Raw genomic sequence first — 20,636 nt, 5'->3', positions numbered from 1 at the left:
GTTTCTCCCTCTAACATCCAACATCCCAAGCCTTCCCTGGAGAAGGAGAAGGGGACGACAGAGGACGAGATGGTTGGACAGTGTTCTTGAAGCTACGAACATGAGTTTGCCCAAGCTGCGGGAGGCAGTGCAAGACAGGAGTGCCTGGCGTGCTCTGGTCCATGGGGTCACGAAGAGTCGGACACGACTAAACGACTAAACAACAACAAACTAATTACAGATTAGAAATCTCCTTTGACTCCTTTGTACCAGACTTAATGACTTGGCCCTTCTCCCCCTTTTGGAATTTGGGGGCCTCAGAGAGCAAACGGGGGCAGAGTCCCTGGATTTGACCCCCTGGATCTGATTGTTTCTTTCCTTCTCACGGTGCCCATTCCTGAAGTTCTGTCTGGCAAAATGCATTAACTTGGAAACTTTCAGGCTGTTTATATTTTGATGCAGATGTTTAGATGCAGGCCCTCCAGTAATCCTCAGCTGATGAAAATAGAGACATTTCTTTCTCCTAACTGACCCTCCTCGGCGCCCATTTTTTGGTCCCTCCCCCTGCAGAGCATTTCCTATCAGAAGAAGGGCAAGCGGCACCAGCACCACAGACACCCTCCACCACCCTGAGAAAACCCCTTAATCCTGATTTTATTTTATTGGTAGATTTACAACAAGAAAAACACACACCAATTACAAAATTTTGGAAAGGGGCAAGATTAGACATGGATGCACAAAGCTTTCTTTTTTTTTAAGTCACTCCACTCTTTCTCCCTTGAGTCCCACCCAGAGTGGCCCTTCCCTCTGCCTGCTGCTCAGAGCCAGTGTGCCATGCAGGACTGGGCCTTGGCAAAGGCAGCCTCTCCTCCTCCTCCTCCTCCTCCTCCTCCTCCTCCTCCTCCTCCTCCTCCTCCTCCTCCTCCTCCTCCTCCTCCTCCTCCTCCCCTGCTCTCCAGAAACTGCTAGGAGCTGCCCGAGCTGCCGAGGGAAATAGGGATGTTCTGGGCAGTGGTGAAGCTGCATGGTCCAGCAACGGGGGTGGAGAGCAGGCGGCGGCGTGGCTGGTGCGTGTCCCGGGGGGCGTACTTGGATGGTGTGTAGATGTTAAATATTTTCTGGAACATATGCAGATGCCTTTATCCATGGACTCCTTGAGCCCCGGATGACATTGAAGGGCTTGATGCAAAAACAACAGAATATTATTATTATTATTATTATTATTATTATTATTATTATTACCCCACCCATCTGGCTCAGTTTCTCCAGACACTCTGAGTGGCTTACAGCACATTCCTCAGGGCAGGCGCCACTACCAAGAAGGCCCTCTGCCTGGTTCCCTGTAACTTCACTTCTCGCAGTGAGGGAACCACCAGAAGGCCCTCGGAGCTGGACCTCAGTGTCCGGGCTGAACAATGGGGGTGGAGATGCTCCTCCAGGTATACTGGGCTGAGGCTGTTTAGGGCTTTAAAGGTCAGCACCAACACTTTGAATTGTGCTCGGAAACGTACTGGGAACCAATGTAGGTCTTTCAGGATAAGTGTTATATGGTCTTGGCGCCCGCTCCCAGTCACCAGTCTAGCTGCCGCATTCTGGATTAATTGCAGTTTCCGGGTCACCTTCAAAGGTAGCCGCATGTAGAGCGCATTGCAGTAGTCCACACGGAAGATAACCAGAGCATGCACCACTCTGGCGAGACAGTAGGGTATCATCCTGCATACCAGATGGAGCTGGTAGACAGCTGCCCTGGACACAGAATTGACCTGTGCCTCCATGGACAGCTGGGAGTCCAAAATGACTCCCAGGCTGCGCACCTGGTCCTTCAGGGGCACAGTTACCCCATTCAGGACCAGGGAGTCCCCCACACCTGCCTGCCCCATTTTCCCAAAACAGTACTTCTGTCTTGTCAGGATTCAACCTGAAGCTGTTAGCCGCCATCCATCCTCCAGCTGCCTCTAGAAACTCACACAGGACCTTCACCGCCTTCACTGGTTTTGATTTAAAAGAGAGGTAGAGCTGGGTATCATCCGCATACTGATAAACACCCACCCCAAACCCCCTGATGATCAGCATGTTGGCTGAAGACAAAAGTTTCCAGAGGGAGGCTATATGCAATTTACTCTTTATTTAAGAACTTCCTGACAGTAAGAGCTGTTCGACAGTGGAATTTGCTGCCAAGGAGTGTGGTGGAGTCTCCTTCTTTGGAGGTCTTTAAGTGGAGGCTTGACAGCCATCTGTCAGGAATGCTTTTATGGTGTTTCCTGCTTGGCAGGGGATTGGACTGGATGGTGCTTGTGGTCTCTTCCAACGCTATGATTCTAAGTCCCCCATTTCTCCCATAACATTTGTGGTTGGAGGGAAAGGGTGCCCCCCACTTTTCTGGAGTCCCCTTTCCCCACTGCAGGGGATCTTCGACCCACTGTGCAGAGTGGGGTAAGGCACCCTGGCACCTGGAGACCCCCGCCCAGGGCTCCTTTGCTCCCTCCAGTGTTTTTCCAGTGTATCAGAAGAAGTGTGCATGCACACGAAAGCTCATACCAAAATAAAAACTTAGTTGGTCTTTAAGGTGCTACTGAAGGAATTTTTTTATTTTGCTTCGACTCAGACCAACACGGCTACCTACCTGCAACTCTCCCTCCTGGCTCAGTCTTGCGGGCAGATGTAGGAGAGGAAGGAGGCGACTTCGTTCTGCACCACGACTTTGCCAGGGTGGATATTGTCGGGCAGGTAGTGGCAGGAGGTCATGGCCCAGGCATCCACAACGGCCACGCGCAGGCCAGCAAACATGGCGCGCAGCAGGTGGTCCAGCTGCTGGGAGAGCCAGTCGCTGCCGTAGACAGACTTGTAGCCGGTGTTGGCTGTCTTGATGACCACGGTGGTGAGGGGGCTGCGGGCCAAGAGCTGAGTCACAGCTTGCCGCACCCGGCGCAGCCGCTGGACATAGACCTCCAGGGGGAAGGTGGTGAAGTGCGCCCAGAGTGTGAAGGCCACCACGGTGTCAGGGCCGCCGCCCAGCGCATCCAGTTCGTTGGCCAGGTAGTGCAAGTCGGCCATCATGGTCTTGCCGGTGCGCAGAGGGAGGCCGTGGGCACGCCAGCTCAGCACCAGGCCCTGGGTAGCCTCCACGGCAAGGAGAGGCCCCGACTGGTAAGTGACATGGAGGTCAATGGGCTGGAGTGCTGGTGGGAGAGAGAGGGGGACAGAGAGAGACTCAGACCCCAAACATCCCTGGGTTCTCCTGCTCTGGGTCTTGCCCACCCACCCAGGGACAGGGGGTGTAGCGGCTAGAGCAGTGGTTAGGATCACAGCGTAGGAAGGGATCCCCAAGGGTCATCTACTCCAACCCTCTGCAACTTAGGCATAAAGTTCTGAAACTTTTTTCTCTGGGCCGCACTTGTGGAATAAAAATCTGCTCCCACCACACCAAACTTTTTCATTAATAAGAAATGTGTTGGAAACCCCAAGTAGGATTGTCCTCAGCATTTCTTAAGGCTCTTGCTATCATCTGGAAAATATATCTATCCATATTCTGCAAATGCAAAAACTGATTTTGATGCTGTAAAGGAAAGGGACCGACTCTGGGGTTGCGACGCTCATCTTGCTTTATTGGCCAGCATGACTAAGCCGCTTCTGGCAAACCAGAGCAGCGCACGGAAACGCCGTTTACCTTCCTGCCGGAGCAGTACCTGTTTATCTACTTGCACTTTGATGTGCTTTTAAACTGCTAGGTTGGCAGGAGCAGGCTCCAAGCAATGGGAGCTCACCCTGTCGCAAGCCCTAGGCTCAGTGGCTTAACCCACAGCGCCACCTGCGTCCCTCATTTTGATGCTGTACTATACTATAATTTAAGCATTTCTCGGATTGCCCTTGAATATTCTGCCACACTTGCTATCCTCTCCTGCCAGCCCACTATGGTGTGCTGGCTTAGAGTGCTGGACTCAGACCTTGGAGTGACCAGGGTTTGGAGAGTCGCTGAATAGCTCAGTTGGTTGAGCACGAGATTATTTATCTCAGGGTCATGGGTTCGAGACCCATGTTGGGTAAAATATAGTTTTTTGGCCCCTTCCATGCTTCTCTTAGCCCCAGCCATCCATTCCTCCTCTTTCCACCCGGCATGACCAAATGGGCCCCCCATACCCCCCCCCCTGCTCATTGTCCACTTCCCTCCATTTCTTTTTGCCTGGTCTCCTCAGCTCAGCTCAACCTGCCTCCTGTTCCACCTGAATGCCCCCCCCCCGGTGTGGCCCCTGCCACTACCCCAGGGGACCCTGCCACTACCCCAGGTTAAGGGGTGATATGATAGCCATGGTCAAATATATAAAATGATGTCATATAGAGGAGGGAGAAAGGTTGTTTACTGCTGCTCCAGAGAAGCGGACACGGAGCAATGGAGTCAAACTACAAGAAAGAAGATTCCACCTCAACATTAGGAAGAACTTCCTGACAGTAAGAGCTGTTCGGCAGTGGAATTTGCTGCCAAGGAGTGTGGTGGAGTCCCCTTCTCTGGAGGTCTTTAAGCGGAGGCTTGACAGCCACCTGTCAGGAATGCTTTGATGGTGTTTCCTGCTTGGCAGGGGGTTGGACTGGATGGCCCTTGGGGTCTCTTCCAACTCTATGATTCTATGATTCTATGACCAGATACTCACAAGGAATGAATTCCACCAGGAACTCCCACCACTGGCGCAGGGTGGAGTCTCCAACCATGTGGACGATCTTTCCTTTTAGGCAGCTGAGGGCCGAGTCTGGAGTAGTGAAGGGCCGGCTGGAACACAGCAAGGAAACCCAGGCGTCCTGGTAGTAGAAGCCCGCTGGGTTGGCGGGGGCAAGGCCGGGGCGGCATGGCTGAGGGGGTGGCGTCACTGCAGGGATGCAGGCAAAGAGGACAGAGGGTCAGAAAAGTGCCACTCTGTCCAAAGAGACAGGTATTCACCATTTCAAAAGGACGCCTCTGACATCCATTATCAAGTATTTCCAGGCAAGAAATATGGGACCAGGAAATAAAGGGACCAGGAACCAGCAGGGGGCAACTGACCCCCCCCCCGGGGCAACTCACCAATGGCCTGCTGGGGGTTGGACAGCACCTGGAGAACAGGCACACTCCCTGGGATGGGTTGGTCTGTCACAGCCCTGTGTGGACAGAGAGAAATGAGAAGGGGAGAAGGGGAAGAGGGGGTCCTGCTGCCTGGGCTGCGGTTCTCCTGGGAAACTCCTGGCTCTGGGGAAGAGCAAAGGGCATCAAGGGCCCCCAGAGCCCCTCCGGCAGCTGGTTCTGGCTACTGACTGATTGCGCTGGTGCTTCTCCCACGGGCACCACGCTTCCTTCACCTGCCTCGCTCTCAGCCTTTTCTACCTGCTGCTTTTACACAAAAGGGTCACAGGATGGCTTTGGAGTCAGGGCCTAGAGAGACACTCTGCAGAAGCTGCCCAGGTGGCCCCTGGGAGCTGGAAGGGCCCCTCCCCTCCCCTCCCCACCCAACCCTGCTCTTTGTTTTTTCTTCTTCAAAGGATTCTGTTGGGGTGGGGATATACAAAAATCAATATCCAATATCTTTTTAGAATATCAAAGATAAAAGAAACAGATCTAAATACAGTAAAAGCACAAACAAAAAAGAAAAGAAAAATAGGAGGGAAAGAAAAGAAGAAAGTAAAAAAATGAGAACTTCTGATTCTTTGTCTGTCAACTGTATATAAAAATTATTCAAAACATAAGAAAAGAACTGTGGAATGTTATTTTAATATATGATTACAGCAGAGAGACTCTTGTGTGGACAAAGTTGGAAATATTTATTATTGTTTAATATGGAGGTTGTTGAAGTTATTGGAAACAAAGCTGATATGGAGAGAAGTGACTAGTGGGGTGCCACAGCGTTCTGTCTTGGGCCCAGCCTTATTCAACATCTTTATCAATGACTTGGATGATGGGCTTGAGGGCATCCTGAGCAAGTTTGCAGATGACACCAAATTGGGAGGGGTGGCTAATACCTCAGAGGACAGGATCACACTTCAAAATGACCTTAATAGATTAGACAACTGGGCCAAAGCAAACAAGATGAATTTTAACAAGGAGAAATGTAAAGTACTACCCTTGGGCAAAAAAATGAAAGGCACAAATACAGAATGGGAGACACCTTGCTTGAGAGTGTAGTGGAGTCTCCTTCTTTGGAGGTCTTTAAGATGGTTAGACAGTGTTCTCGACGCTACGAACATGAGTTTGACCAAACTGCGGGAGGCAGTGCAAGACAGGAGTGCCTGGCGTGCTATGGTCCATGGGGTCACGAAGAGTCGGACAGACTAAACGACTAAACAACAACAAGCAGAGGCTTGACAGGCATATGTCAAGAATGCTTTGATCGTGTTTCCTGCTTGGCAGGGGGTTGGACTGGATGGCCCTTGTGGTCTCTTCCAACTCTATGATTCTATGATTCTATGTCTGATTAGAGAAAAATGATTGCTAACATTTATTAACAATAATAATTAGAGAACCCCTTTTGAACTTTTTGTGTAAAAAGGAAAACGAATTAATCTGTGCCATTTGTGTTGGAAGTTTAGGGAAATATTGCCAGTTGGATGTCATTCTAGAGTGAATATTTTGAATACTTTCTTTTATGTAACTGACAGACAAAAAAAATAAGAAGTCTTTTTTTTACTTTCCCCCTGTTTTCCTCTTTTGATTTCCCCCCTTGCCTTTCCTTTTCTCGTTTTGTTTTCCTTTGGTGTTTTCTCTTCTCTTTCTCTCGCTGTTTGTTTTCATTTAGTTTATTTTCTCTTACTCTGTTATGAAAATGCTTTACTAAAACCTTATTAAAAGCAGAAACAACCCCCCCCCCACCTCTCCCTTTGAAAAGCCTGTCTAACAAGCCTCCCCTCACCTCGCAAAGAAAGCCTTCTCCCTGGGCGCCAGCACGCTTTTGTAGCGCCCCGACGAGTGGCGCACGAGGGCCGCGCAAGGGTGCGTCTTGGGCCGCGCGCAGAACCAGCGCTCGCCGGTGCCCGGATCCACGTACTGGCAGTTCGGCCCGGGCGGCGGATGGACGTTGCACTCGGCCACCTCTTCCTTGCCCGGCTGGTCCGGCAGCGCGAAGTAGCCGAAGAAGGCGACCGTGGAGGGCTGCGAGCGGCGGATGCGGCGCAAGAGCGCCACGGCCTCGCTGGAGTGGGTGAGGCGCACCGCCACGCGCACGGCGCCCGCCCACAGCAGCGGGAAGGCCAGCGTGTAGGAGCCGTCGCCGTGATCCTGCACCGTCCCGGCCGCGGCCGCCTTCAGCTCAGGCGAGTGCACCTTGGCGCGCACCAAGTCGCCCCCGTAGCGCTTGCGCCGCCCGGCGTGGTCGCGCGCCTCCAGGCGCACCAGCAGCGTGTCGCCCACCGTATAGTTGCGCGGGGCGCGGGGCAGGAGCGCGTAGCCGCTCTTCTCCGGGCAGGTGGAGCTGGCGAACGCCACGTCGGCGGCTTCGGCGGGAGCCGGCCACGCGATCCGCGAGAGCAGCACCTGCAAGTCGCGGGCGTCGGGCGAGGCCGGGGGCGGGTGGGGGCGCGCCGACTGGGCCCGGGGCTCCTCGGGGGCGATGGTGTAATACAGCACCTGTGGAGACAGAAGGGGAGCCCGTCAGGCGCGCAGCCGAGCGGCGGAAGAGCCGGTGGCTGCATCGGTGAGAAGGCGGCTCCGGCGCCCTGGCTCTGGGGGGCCCCGAAGGAAGACTTGCGAGCAGGCTCCAAGCGCAGGGCCGTCTCCTGGCAGGGCTGGCAGTGGCAGCAGCCAGAAGCATAGCTGCCTCTGTAGAGCGCCACGCTTCGCCGATGTGGCCAGGAGCCATCCAGAGCCCTCCGTGGATTTGAAAAGCATATTTTAAAGAGGCCTAGAAAGGGAGAGATTTTACTTTCTTGGGTTCCATGATCACTGCAGGTGGTGACAGCAGTCACGAAGTTAAAAGACGCCTGCTTCTTGGGAGAAAAGCAATGACAAACCTAGACAGCATCTTAAAAAGCAGAGACATCACCTTGCCGACAAAGGTCCGTATAGTTAAAGCTATGGTTTTCCCAGTAGTGATGTATGGAAGTGAGAGCTGGACCATAAAGAAGGCTGATCGCCGAAGAATTGATGCTTTTGAATTATGGTGCTGGAGGAGACTCTTGAGAGTCCCATGGACTGCAAGAAGATCAAACCTCTCCATTCTGAAGGAAATCAGCCCTGAGTGCTCACTGGAAGGACAGATCCTGAAGCTAAGGCTCCAATACTTTGGCCACCTCATGAGAAGAGAAGACTCCCTGGAAAAGACCCTGATGTTGGGAAAGATTGAGGGCACTAGGAGAAGGGGACGACAGAGGACGAGATGGTTGGACAGTGTTCTTGAAGCTACGAACATGAGTTTGACCAAACTGCGGGAGGCAGTGGAAGACAGGAGTGCCTGGCGTGCTATGGTCCATGGTGTCACGAAGAGGCAGACACGACTAAACAACTAAACAACAACAACACAACAGCGGGAAGGTAAACGGTGTTTCCGTGTGCTGCTCTGGTTTGCCAGAAGCGGCTTTGTCATGCTGGCCACATGACCTGGAAGCTGTACGCCGGCTCCCTCGGCCGATAATGCGAGATGAGCGCCACAACCCCAGAGTCGGTCACGACTGGACCTAATGGTCAGGGGTCCCTTTACCTTTAGAAAGGGAGACCCTCCCTCTCTTTTCCCTGCCCCCACCCTCAAAGATGGTGGTGGTGATGAATTAAATTTGTATACCGCCCTTCATCCATAGATTTCAGGGAGGTTCACAGCATAAACATGGCCCTTCACATTCTGCACCGCATCTTTCCACGCTCCCCACGACGCCCGCTGGCTACGAGGAGGGACCCCAGACCCGGGCTTTGTGCAGGGGGGTGTCTATTCCCTCTGTGCGCAAGGGGTCTCCACTGAGGCTGAAGGGCAGATGGACGGATGCTCCCAACAGATTTGGATTTTTATGACTTTTTTGTGTAAGGCTTCTGCATCTGGCCATCTTTTAGTGCAGTGTTTCTCAACTGGGGGCCATATGGCTCCCTGGGCCCTCCGCCCAGGATATTCCAAGGGGGTCACAGATGAAAATTGTGTAAACTGGGAGGGGGCACGGCCCGAGACTGGGGGGCCAGAGTGAGAAGTGAAGAAAACAGAAGTGACCTAGAGAAGAAAACAAAAGAAAAAGACGTTGATGTTTCTTTGCAAGAAGTGCTCCTAGAGCTGCAGAGCGACAGAGCAGCCAGGGTAACTTCCAGTCAAGAAAAACACCATTTTGGGATAAAGTGTACAATATCTTTCAAGTTCCCACAGCTTTGGGATAAAGCAAAATTGTTTTTCGTGGCATTTCCTACATCTTACTTGTTAGAATAAGGTTTCTACCGGGCCTGAGTAGTCTGAAGGGGGGGGGGCAGCAGAGCGTAGAGAAGAGGGTCCCTGTTTAACCCCTTTCCCACCAGCCATTATTCAACTCCATCTTGTTGCAGGCTGACCCTGCCTCTCCTTAGCCCCTGGGAAGCCATAAGTCAAGAGAGAAGCAAGAAGGGAGAAAAGCTGAGCTCCATCAAGGGTCAACAGAAACCCCCCAAGCCTAAGAATGGGCCCCTTCCCCAGCCCACTGGGACCCCAAGCCCTGCAGGAAGGAGGGGCAGGACAGAGGGGGGCAAGGGATCTCCTGGTTGCTGGTGCCCTTGGGGGGGGGCTGAGTGAACTATAGAAGGCAGGGAGGGGCAATCCAAACATCTGAGGTGGAGGGGCAGCTCTGGAGGTGGAAGGAGCATCCACCATACTCCCAGACAACCGCTTATTATTTGTGACAACCCAGCAGGAACAGCGTCTTCCAAGAAGGATCTGGGAAGGGCCAAAGGGAAGGAAGGGAGGGGAGTGCCCAGAGCAGTGCCAGGTCTGAAGGGTTGAGAGGAGATGGAGCCCTCTCTCTCTCTCTCACACACACACACACACACTTCCCAGTTTCCTTTGGGGCAGGGAGCAAAAGAGACATTTTCTCTCCAAAATTTGACCCTGCACAAGAAGCAACTGTAAGGAAGTTCTTGATTTTATTTTTTAAGCAAAGCTACCCTTTTCCTTTTTAATCTTAACTCCCAATTTGGACTGCTCTTCCTTGGACTGCTCCTCACACACACCAACACCCATCAATTCTGCAAGTCCTCTTCCTACAGAGGGAGAGGGAGAGCAGGGGGAGAAATCCCCACCTCCAAGCTCCAAATCCAGCAAACTTCTGCCAACTGAGAGGCACCACGGCTCCCCTCAAAGATTCCTGGATTTTGTTTGGGTGAGGGGGATTCTGGTCCAGTTGGGGGTGAACTATGGCTCCCAGGATCCTTGGGGGGGGAGCCATGTCCCTTATGTGCACATCCAGAACCCTGGCTGAGAAAGGCTCAAGGGGGAGATTAAGCAGTCAAGCTTTTTGCATTTCCACCCTGCCCACCCAAGTGGCCAGGGAAGCACAAGCCCGCCCCCCCAGAACTCAGAAGACCACCCAGCCCAGCCCCCTTCCCCCCAGAGACGGGCTCTTCTACCTCTCATTCCCTTTGGCACCCAGCTCACTTGCCCCAAACATTACTGAGCAAAATGTGGGTCCTCCAGGCAAACCAAGAGGCAGCTCATAGAATCGTAGTGCTGGAAGGGACCCTGAGGGTCATCCTGTCTGTAAGGAATAAAAGGTCAAAAGGCCTCCAATAGTTGCAGCTTCCGAGCAGAAGATTGCAACAACTCAGAAACTACAGACTTGCTTGGGGGCTTATCTTTACTGGCTTGGGGTTAGAATACTGGAAAACAGGGTGGCTAACTGCTGGAATGTGGTTTAGACACTTCAGCAGGGTAGCGTGTGCACTTAAGGGGTTTTTTGGGATGAGAAACACTTCCTCATTTGGGTAAAAGTAATTAAGAGTGATGGTCCCTGGGTTTAGAGGGATGGGAGATTTCAACAGGAGTTTAATATTTTAATTAGGTGGTCCTGATAAGTCTGTAACCCCTGTGTGCCTCCACCCAATGGGGGACAGGTGATATAAACTTGTTTTTAACTAAACTGGGGTGTGCCTGCTTTTGGGACACCCGATTCTTGAAAGAAACATATATGTAATCAGTAAACTAACTTTTTGCTGCTTCACCAATTTTGCTCAAATTTTTATTTAAGGGTCTCAGGACCCAGAGTCTTTTATATCTCACCTAGTCCAACCCCCTGCAATGCAGGAATCTTGACTACAGCAACCGAGACATATAGCCACACACCTCTGCTTAAAAACCTCCAGGGAAGGAAGGAGATACCCCCCCTCTGAATGGGTCTTTTGTAGGTTCTTCTTGTGGGAACTTCAGGATGGGATTCCCCCCCCCCTCCTGCTCAGGTTGCACATCTGTCTGACACTGTCTGGCTTGGTGGCGAAGGCAAGTAGTGGGGCTGAGCAAGGACAGACCAGGAACAGCCCCCACAGAGGCAACATGTCCGCTTTTGACCCACATTGCCATTCCTTTTCAGTCCCATGCACACCCCAAAGTCAACCCCACTGAGCCCTCCCCACGCCCTGCTGGGGGCAACATGGCTAAGCCCTGTGACCAGCAGCAGCCCCAGGAGATGCACAAACCACCACAATGCTCCCCCCTCCCAAAACACCCCCCTCCCCTCGAAAGACTGCACCCTCCCAAAGGGATCCATTCAACTCTTACACCCCCCCCCAGGCCTGGTATTTTTAGAGAGCATGTTACTCCCCCAGTCAACGTGCCCCCTTGACTCACCAGCAGCAGGAAGGTTAGTCCAAAGAAGAAGAAACCAGCTGGTCGGTGGCCCCCAGGAGTCTTCTTGGCCAGGTGCCCCATTGCTTCCTCTGCAGGGCGGTCTGTGCTGACAGGGCACGAAGGGGGGAGTGACTCACCCTCAGAGAGGCTGAGCGAGCGCAACCTGCGAGGGGCAGAGAGCAGCCCAGTGAAGGGAGGGTAGCAGTGAGGCTGTGGGTCCAGGGACCTTGCAGTGGGACTCTGACAGCCAGGCTACTGACCTTGAGAGGAGCATTCTCCCTTCCTGTCTTGGATCTCCACCCTGGAGCAGGACTCAACAGGCCGCCTGCCAGGGAAGGGACTTCTGCAAGCAGATCTCCTCCTCCAGGGCACCAGCCCCATCTCTGGTGCCATCTCAGTAACTGAGGCAGAGCCCATGGAGAAGGAGGAGGAGGAAGAGGAGGAGGAAGGTCCCAATATTGCCTGCAGGGCAAGCAACTCTGAACAGTTGCAGAAGGAGTGGAGGAGGAGTGTGAGTCTCCTCCTGGACAGCCTTCTCAAAAGGAGCGTCTGAGGGGCACAGCTCCATTTTCCAGGGGACGGGAACCACCAGGGAGAGGCAGGGCAGCTGCTGGAAAGCCACTCCTCTGGCTGGGCAGGCAGCCACATGAGTCTATGCTGTACATAAGCAGCCAAGGCTCACCTCCTGTGGACTCCAGGTTGAGCTGAGAGGTAGAGACTGGCTTCATGTGAGGATTTGAACCCTGGTTCTTTCCCAGTTCCTGCTCCAGCCCTCAAACCACTACAGCATGCTTGCTGAGGTTGGGCTAGGGCTGTCAGGATGGCTGATGGCCAGAGGTGGGGGCAGTGGTTAGGCTACACGGCAGAACCCGGAGAGTCACAGGTCCCCTTACGCAGCAGCATTCGTGGGGCAGGAAGGTCGCCAGTTGAGGGGGGGGGCTTGCGAGCCTGGAGTCCCTCTGCTCTGGAAGGAGGCAGAGACCTCTGTGCCTTTGGGGGGGGGTGTCTAAAGCAAGTGGGAGGGGCTGCCTCCAGAGGAGCCCCTTTGGGAGGAAGCCTCTTGGTGAGAGGCAGGAGGAGATAGAACTCTGGGAAGAGAAGCTGGAGACCCCGCAATGTTGCTGCGTGAGAGGAAGCGATTACTGGGTGGGGGTGACTGGCGGGTGAGGGGCAGCTGGGAGGAGAGAAAGCGGGCAGCGTCATGACATCACACGCACCCCCGCTGCCGCCGCCCAGGTGATTCACTGCTGTCAGGTCTCTTTAAAAGGGTGAGGAGGATTGAGGATGGCAGGGAAGTGAATTATTTGGCATTTTATGGAGGGCAAAGAGGTAATTTTAATGGCCCAGATGTGAGTAGATCATTAGACTGCTTTTGGGTTAGAATCATAGAATCTGTAACTGTTTGTGGGACTGTTTCAGCTGCTGCTGTTTTAAGGTGTGTTCATGGTTATTTTTTGTTTCTTTGAGCCCTGAAGCCGGATCAGGCCCCTCAGACTGGCATCCTGTTCTCACCGTGGCCAACCAGGTGTCCCAATGGTAAGTTCATTTTTAGCTCATTTTGAACTGAACTGAAAGTTGAGACTTCCACTTATAAATCTGCCTGACCCTTTTTTAACCTAGAAAAATTGAAGTCTATACAGAGCTTTTAACCCTTTTTCATAGATTGGCACAGGGTAGGGGAAATCACACAAATAACCCACAGCAGCGCGTAGCAGGGCCAGCTAGTGTGTGTATATATATACACACACACACACACACACACACACACACACACACACATTCAAAGATAAAAAAACTAATCTAAATCCAGTACCCCTGCCAAGAAAACTCCATGGACAAAGACAACAGGCATATAAAAGCTATGACGCTGGAAGATGAGCCCCTCAGGTCGGAAGGCGTCCAACATGCTACTGAGGAAGAGCGGAGGACAAGTACAAGTAGATTCGGAGCTGATGAAGCGGCTGGGCCAAAGCCGAAAGGTCACTCAGTTGCGGATGTGCCTGGAAGCGAAAGGAAAGTCCAATGCTGTAAAGAAAAATATTGCATAGGAACCTGAAATGTAAGAACCATGGATGGAGGTAAGCTGGATGTGGTCAAAAATGAGATGGCAAGAATAAATATTGACATCCTGGGCATCAGTGAACTAAAATGGAAGGGAATGGGCGAATTCAGTTCAGATGACTATCATATCTTCTACTGTGGGCAAGAATCCCGTAGAAGAAATGGCGTGGCCCTCATAGTCAACAAAAGAGTGGCAAAAGGGATGCAATCTCAAAAATGACAGAATGATCTTGATACGAATCCAAGACAGACCTTTTAACATCACAGTAATCCAAGTTTATGCACCAACTACCGGTGCTGAAGAAAGTGAAATTGACCAATTCTATGAAGACTTACAAGACCTTCTAGAAATGACACCAAAGAAGGATGTTCTTCTCATTACAGGGGATTGGAATGCTAAAGTAGGGAATCAAGAGATAAGAGGAACAACTGGCAAGTTTGGCCTTGGAGTTCAAAATGAAGTAGGGCAAAGGCTAATAGAGTTCTGTCAAGAGAACAAGCTAGTCATCGCAAACACTCTCTTCCAACAACACAAGAGACGACTCTACACATGGATATCACCAAATGGGCAGCATCGAAATCAGATTGATTATATTCTCTGCAGCCAAAGATGGAGAATCTCTATACAGTCAGCAAAAACAAGACCTGGAGCTGACTGTAACTCAGATCATCAGCTTCTTATAGCAAAATTCCAGCTTAAACTGAAGAAAGTAGGAAAAACCACTGGGCCAGTAAGATACAATCTAAATCAAATCCCTTATGAATACACAGTGGAAGTGAGGAACAGGTTTAAGGATTTAGATTTGGTGGACAGAGTGCCTGAAGAACTATGGATGGAGGCTCGTAACATTATACAGGAGGCAGCAACGAAAACCATCCCAAGGAAAAGGAAATGCAAGAAAGCAAAATGGCTGTCCAACGAGGCCTTACAAATAGCGGAGGAGAGGAGGCAAGCAAAATGCAAGGGAGATAGGGAAAGATACAGGAAACTGAATGCAGATTTCCAAAAAACAGCAAGGAGAGACAAGAGGGTCTTCTTAAATGAGCAATGCAAAGAAATAGAGGAAAACAATAGAATGGGGAAAACCAGAGATCTGTTCAAGAAAATTGGAGATATGAAAGGAACATTTCGTACAAAGATTACCATAATCAAGGACAAAAGTGGTAAGGACCTAACAGAAGCAGAAGACATCAAGAAGAGGTGGCAAGAATACACAGAGGAATTATACCAGAAAGATATGGAGGTCTCATACACCCCAGGTAGTGTGGTTGCTGACCTTGAGCCAGACATCCTGGAGAGTGAAGTCAAATGGGCCTTAGAAAGCACTGCTAATAACAAGGCCAGTGGAAGTGATGATATTCCAGCTGAACTATTTAACATTTTAAAAGATGATGCTGTTAAGGTGCTACACCCAATATGCCAGCAAGTTTAGGAAACTCAGCAATGGCCAGAGGATTGGAGAAGATCAGTCTACATCCCAATTCCAAAGAAGGGCAGTGCCAAAGAATGCTCCAACTACCGCACAATTGCGCTCATTTCACACGCTAGCAAGGTTATGCTTAAAATTCTACAAGGCAGGCTTAGGCAGTATGTGGACCGAGAACTCCCAGAAGTGCAAGCTGGATTTCGAAAGGGCAGAGGAACCAGAGACCAAATAGCAAACATGCGCTGGATTATGGAGAAAGCTAGAGAGTTCCAGAAAAACGTCTACTTCTGCTTCATTGACTATGCAAAAGCCTTTGACTGTGTCGACCACAACAAACTATGGCAAGTTCTTAAAGAAATGGGAGTGCCTGATCACCTCATCTGTCTCCTGAGAAATCTCTATGTGGGACAAGAAGCTACAGTTAGAACTGGATAAGGAACAACTGATTGGTTCAAAATTGGGAAAGGAGTTCGTCAAGGCTGTATATTGTCTCCCTGCTTATTTAACTTATATGCAGAATTCATCATGCGAAAGGCTGGACTAGATGAATCCCAAGCAGGAATTAAGATTGCCAGAAGAAATATCAACAACCTCAGATATGCAGATGACACAACCTTGATGGCAGAAAGTGAGGAGGAATTAAAGAACCTTTTAATGAGGGTAAAAGAGGAGAGCGCAAAATATGGTCTGAAGCTCAACATCAAAAAAACCAAGATCATGGCCACTGGTCCCATCACCTCCTGGCAAATAGAAGGGGAAGAAATGGAGGCAGTGAGAGATTTTACTTTCTTGGGCTCCTTGATCACTGCAGATGGTGACAGCAGTCACAAAATTAAAAGACGCCTGCTTCTTGGGAGAAAAGCAATGACAAACCTAGACAGCATCTTAAAAAGCAGAGACATCACCTTGCCTACAAAGGTCCGTATAGTTAAAGCTATGGTTTTCCCAGTAGCGATGTATGGAAGTGAGAGCTGGACCATAAAGAAGGCTGATCGCCGAATAATTGATGCTTTTGAATTATGGTGCTGGGGGAGACTCTTGAGAGTCCCATGGACTGCAAGAAGATCAAACCTCTCCATTCTTAAGGAAATCAGCCCTGAGTGCTCACTGGAAGGACAGATCGTGAAGCTGAGGCTCCAATACTTTGGCCACCTCATGAGAAGAGAAGAATCCTTGGAAAAGACCCTGATGTTGGGAAAGATTGAGGGCACTAGAAGGGGACGACAGAAGACAAGCTACCAACATGAGTCTGACCAAACTGCGGGAGGCAGTGGAAGACAGGAGTGCCTGGCATGCTCTGGTCCATGGGGTCATGAAGAGTCGGAGACGACTAAACGACTAAACAACAACAAATACAAATTTAAAGCAAAAGGAGTAAAAGAGAAAGGAAGAAAGAAGAAGAAAGAAGAAAGGGGGGGAGGAAAAGGGAAGGAAAGAGAACTTCTGATTCTTTGTGTGTCAGTCAGTGTAATGAAAATGTCGCTTTTTCATGAAAGGCCAATAGGTCACCATTTTCAACAGCTAACGAAAAGGTTGCAGCAGCTAAGTACCTGCACTAGAAGCCTTGGGGTTATGGTTTCACTGCCTTGAGGTTAGAACACCCGAAAACTAGGGCTGGACTGAAGCACAGCCCATACTGCGCTTTCTTTTAACAAAAAAGAAAAGGCAAGAAAGAAAGAGAAGCAAGCCTCTAGCCCTCCTAGAAGGAGAGTGACCATGCCAACTGTGCCGGCAACAGAAGGGATTTCTGTGAGGTCATAGAATCATAGAATCATAGAGTTGGAAGAGACCACAAGGGCCATCCAGTCCAGTCCAGTCTTGGTTCTGAGGGCCAGGGAGCCATCCCAGGAGTCCGTCTTGAGAATGCTGGAGATGCCAAGTGCTAAACATGAGATGGCACCTTTTTCTTGGATGAGGACACTTTGAGTTCTGCTCCCAGGGATGTCAGGGACTGGCTGGTTGCGGAATCCACCCAAAGAGGGAGAGCCCCCCAGGTGTCAGGGACTGGGCAGAGGAGGAATGGTGGAGACCGCCTCCCCAGCCTGACCCTTCCAGAGAATTGTAGAGGGTGGTAAAAGGGTCTAACATTGTGTATGCCATCAAATGCCAACAGTGCCCTTCAACTCTCTATATTGGACAAACAGGCCAAACCCTACGCCAAAGGATAAATGGACATAAATCTGACATCAGAAATCGCAAGACAGAGAAACCAGTAGGAGAACACTTCAATCTCCCAGGACATTCTATGCAAGATCTCAAAGTAGCTGTCTTATTACAGAAAATTTCAGAAACAGACTGGAAAGAGAAGTTGCTGAACTCCAACTCATTACCAAACGTAAAACCATGGAGAGACCTGGTCTGAATAAAGTCATTGGATTCTTATCTCATTATACATGATAAAGCTATCTTTAGCCATCTCACCCCTTGCTGTTTCCTGTAAGACCAATTGCTATCAGTCAGTCAATCACCCACTCCCACCACAAGGAGGGAGTAATTCCCCTCCCCACCCTCTCACTATATATAAGCATCTGTTGACTTCTGTTTCAGTGTATCTGAAGAAGTGTGCATGCACACAAAAGCTCATGCCAATGACAAACTTAGTTGGTCTCTAAGGTGCTGCTGGAAGGAATTTTTTTTTATTTTGTTTCGACTACATCAGACCAACACAGCTACCTACCTGTAACTACAGTATATTTACTGTATTACCTACATTAAAAACCTTCCTTGATCCTGGCATTTTGGGCCAGGGCCACTATCCAAGCATTGCCAGTACAGATACGCTGAGTTCTTTGGCGTGGATGCCATCCAGGCACAGGGATTCATCGGTTTCTATTTTGTCCATCAAGTCTAGGACCCAGTCTTTTGCCGCCAACTTCTGCCTCAGCTCCTCAGGCTCCCTGCCTGGAACAGGGACTTTGACACAGGGACCTGCCTGGCAGCTGTACATCAGCTGAGCTAGGAAATAGGGAGCAGTGGTTCAAAAAAGTCACCAAGATCTTAAACTGCCACATTATCCTAACTTCTCAGTTTTAGCACTTTTACCTACATTTGATGAGGGTAACCAAAATCTGCATTGTAAAGACTTGGAAAGGAACATGCTTTTAGCAGTTGGACCACTGCTAGAGTTTTGGGGGAAACTAAAGGTAAAGGTAAAGGGACCCCTGACCATTAGGTCCAGTCGTGAGCGACTCTGGGGTTGCGCACTCATCTCACATTATTGGCCAAGGGAGCCGGCGTATAGCTTCCAGGTCATGTGGCCAGCATGACAAAGCCGCTTCTGGCAAACCAGAGCAGCACATGGAAACGCCGTTTACTTTCCCGCTGTAGCGGTTCCTATTTATCTACTTGCATTTTGACATGCTTTCGAACTGCTAGGTTGGCAGGAGCTGGGACCAAGCAACGGGAGCTCACCCCGTCGCAGGGATTCGAACCACCGACCTTCTGATCAGCAAGCCCTAGGCTCAGTGGTTTAACCACAGCGCCACCTGGGTCCCTAGATGGGGCCAATTTTACTACTTGGTACACTGAAGCGTGGGAGATTGCCCTGCTGGGAAAACTAACTGATAAGCTCAGAGTCCTCAGGGTCAAAGGAAAAAGGACTATTTTGTACCTGTTTGGTCTGACTTAATTCATTTTTTAAGCAAAGAGGAATATGTTCGAAGACAGCCCCGCCCACGACCCACAAGTGAATCTGCCTGATACAGTGACTTTGGTCATTTGAATACTTTCATTTACCTTCCCTTGCTTTGAAGAAGGTAACTTTGCCATCTTCAGTAAATAATTACAGTCCCTCCCTTCTGTGCATTCACATCCCTTTATTTATTTTGGTTTTATTCCATGAGACCTCCCCCCCCCAGCTTTGCCTCTCCGCACTACGAGGCAAAGACAAAGGGCCCCGCTGCACATTACCAAATGTAACAATTCACTGATAAATGTATCTATGTACTGGCTCAATGGGAAAACTTGAAATTCATATAAAATTCATTTAAATCACTCTAATGACGGATTTACACCATTCCAACATTGTTCTAATCAGAAGGGAAACGGCTACCAGAGGAGAAGCTTGGGATATGGCATGGGGGGGGGGCAGCCATAATCTCTGAAGTGTGAGACCACATATTCAGCAGGCCACTGCCTGGGTGATAATTGCGGACATCCTGGTACCTGGGTGCCAGACAGGTATTGATTCCGAGACCAACAGCCCATCCAACCTCAATGGATTGGACTGGGAAACAGGAACATGTAAATACTGACCTTTGTTTTACCTAAAGGGTGTGTTAAAATCCGGGGGGGGGGTAAACGACTCCCCCCAAATCCCAAGTCCCCACCACAGAAGTCCCCACCACAGCCTCTAAAACTTCTATATTTATAAAAATGTAAACTGGCCATGTCCATTAGTATCCACGTTTCACCAAAACCGCTTGACCGATTGTGTTCAAATACTCCCGAGGAGACCCCTCAGCCTCAAACCCCTAGTGTCCGAGTAGAAGTCGCAGGAAGCCACAGTCCCTGAAAGACTTTGTGTGTAATTCTCACTAAGTGTGTGGGGGGGGGGGGTGTTGTGTATTAAAGTAATAGCACAGCCAAGTATGTATTGTAACATAGAGTTGAATGTATTGTATTACAGAGTTTATTTGAATGTACAAGTTCCAGTGGGAACATCGATCATTTGCTGGTTCAGGGTGCAGGATTTGGATCCCCTGCCGGATTGGTTTCCGTGAGAGGGAATCCGTGCCATTGGGTCCCGCCAAAATGTATCTTTTCCCTGCTAGTCCTCTGTATTATATAAGCCCCAGTTTTCCCCATCCCTGTGTTCTGGCTCTTACATGTTCTTTGAAGTAAAGAGATGCTGTACCAGATCCTCGCCTCCAGCTTCTTATCTGCACCAGGCTGAAATCACTGAAGACCCACTACACAACACTCTCCTGACATTCCTATAGAGGGAAGCCCCTTCCAGCCACACCCCAGAGTTGCTCAGCCTAGTTGGAAGGGACCAAGAGGATCTAGTCCAACCCCCTGCAATGCCAGATTCTGCAACTGTCCCAAATAGAGATCAAAACTGCAACCTTGGGGTTATCAGCACCACGCTCTATCCAGGCCTCCCTTCCCTTCCAGTCCTGCAGACCCACCCGAAGCCCCTTTTCCCACCTTGGTCTCCTGCTTAGCAGAATCAGGCCATGCACAACAGTCCTCGCAGCCCTGGGCGGGGCAGGGGGGGGTCGGGGGTCTGTCCACAGGCCTTCCTGTCCTGGATGAGGCAGGCAGAAGCTCCCCGAGCAGCTGCCTCACGCAGGATCTGCACCTGCCTAAAGCGAAAGGGAGACTGAGGCGCAGATTGCTTCCCACCCTCTCACTTCCTCTCCCCACAAACAATTGGTGGTGGGGGGAGGAAGCGGAAGGGCAGAATTGCAGAGCACAAGCTCCCACACTCTCC

The 20,636-nt window shown here is 50.5% G+C and overlaps 1 protein-coding gene across 1 annotated transcript; it reads right to left on the bottom strand.

Moving 5' to 3' along the window:
* Positions 1 to 902: 902 nt before the first annotated feature.
* On the bottom strand, positions 903 to 20,513 carry LOC118078339 (NXPE family member 3-like). Its single transcript, XM_088656018.1, has 7 exons — positions 20,351 to 20,513; positions 11,715 to 11,877; positions 6,849 to 7,561; positions 5,033 to 5,106; positions 4,626 to 4,838; positions 2,603 to 3,158; positions 903 to 1,158 (listed from the first exon to the last, which is right to left on the bottom strand). The coding sequence occupies exons 2-6, from the start codon at positions 11,793 to 11,795 to the stop codon at positions 2,623 to 2,625; spliced, it is 1,617 nt and encodes a 538-aa protein (XP_088512144.1). The 5' UTR covers positions 11,796 to 11,877; positions 20,351 to 20,513; the 3' UTR covers positions 903 to 1,158; positions 2,603 to 2,622.
* Between the last annotated feature and the right edge of the window lie 123 nt (positions 20,514 to 20,636).

Source organism: Zootoca vivipara, chromosome 12 (genome assembly GCF_965207765.1).
Source record: "Zootoca vivipara chromosome 12, rZooViv2.hap1.1, whole genome shotgun sequence".
Classification (NCBI taxonomy): domain Eukaryota; kingdom Metazoa; phylum Chordata; class Lepidosauria; order Squamata; family Lacertidae; genus Zootoca; species Zootoca vivipara.
This window is presented reverse-complemented; position numbering and strand designations above follow the sequence as displayed.

Bases quoted from the DNA above. Each gene is read 5' to 3' on its own strand.
- LOC118078339 (XM_088656018.1), bottom strand. From the start codon at position 11,795: ATGGGGCACCTGGCCAAGAAGACTCCTGGGGGCCACCGACCAGCTGGT. The intron at 7,562-11,714 runs GTGAGTCAAGGG...CTGTCTCCACAG, and splicing joins GACTAACCTTCCTGCTGCTG to GTGCTGTATTACACCATCGC. The intron at 3,159-4,625 runs GTGAGTATCTGG...CTCTCCCACCAG, and splicing joins CCTGGTGGAATTCATTCCTT to CACTCCAGCCCATTGACCTC.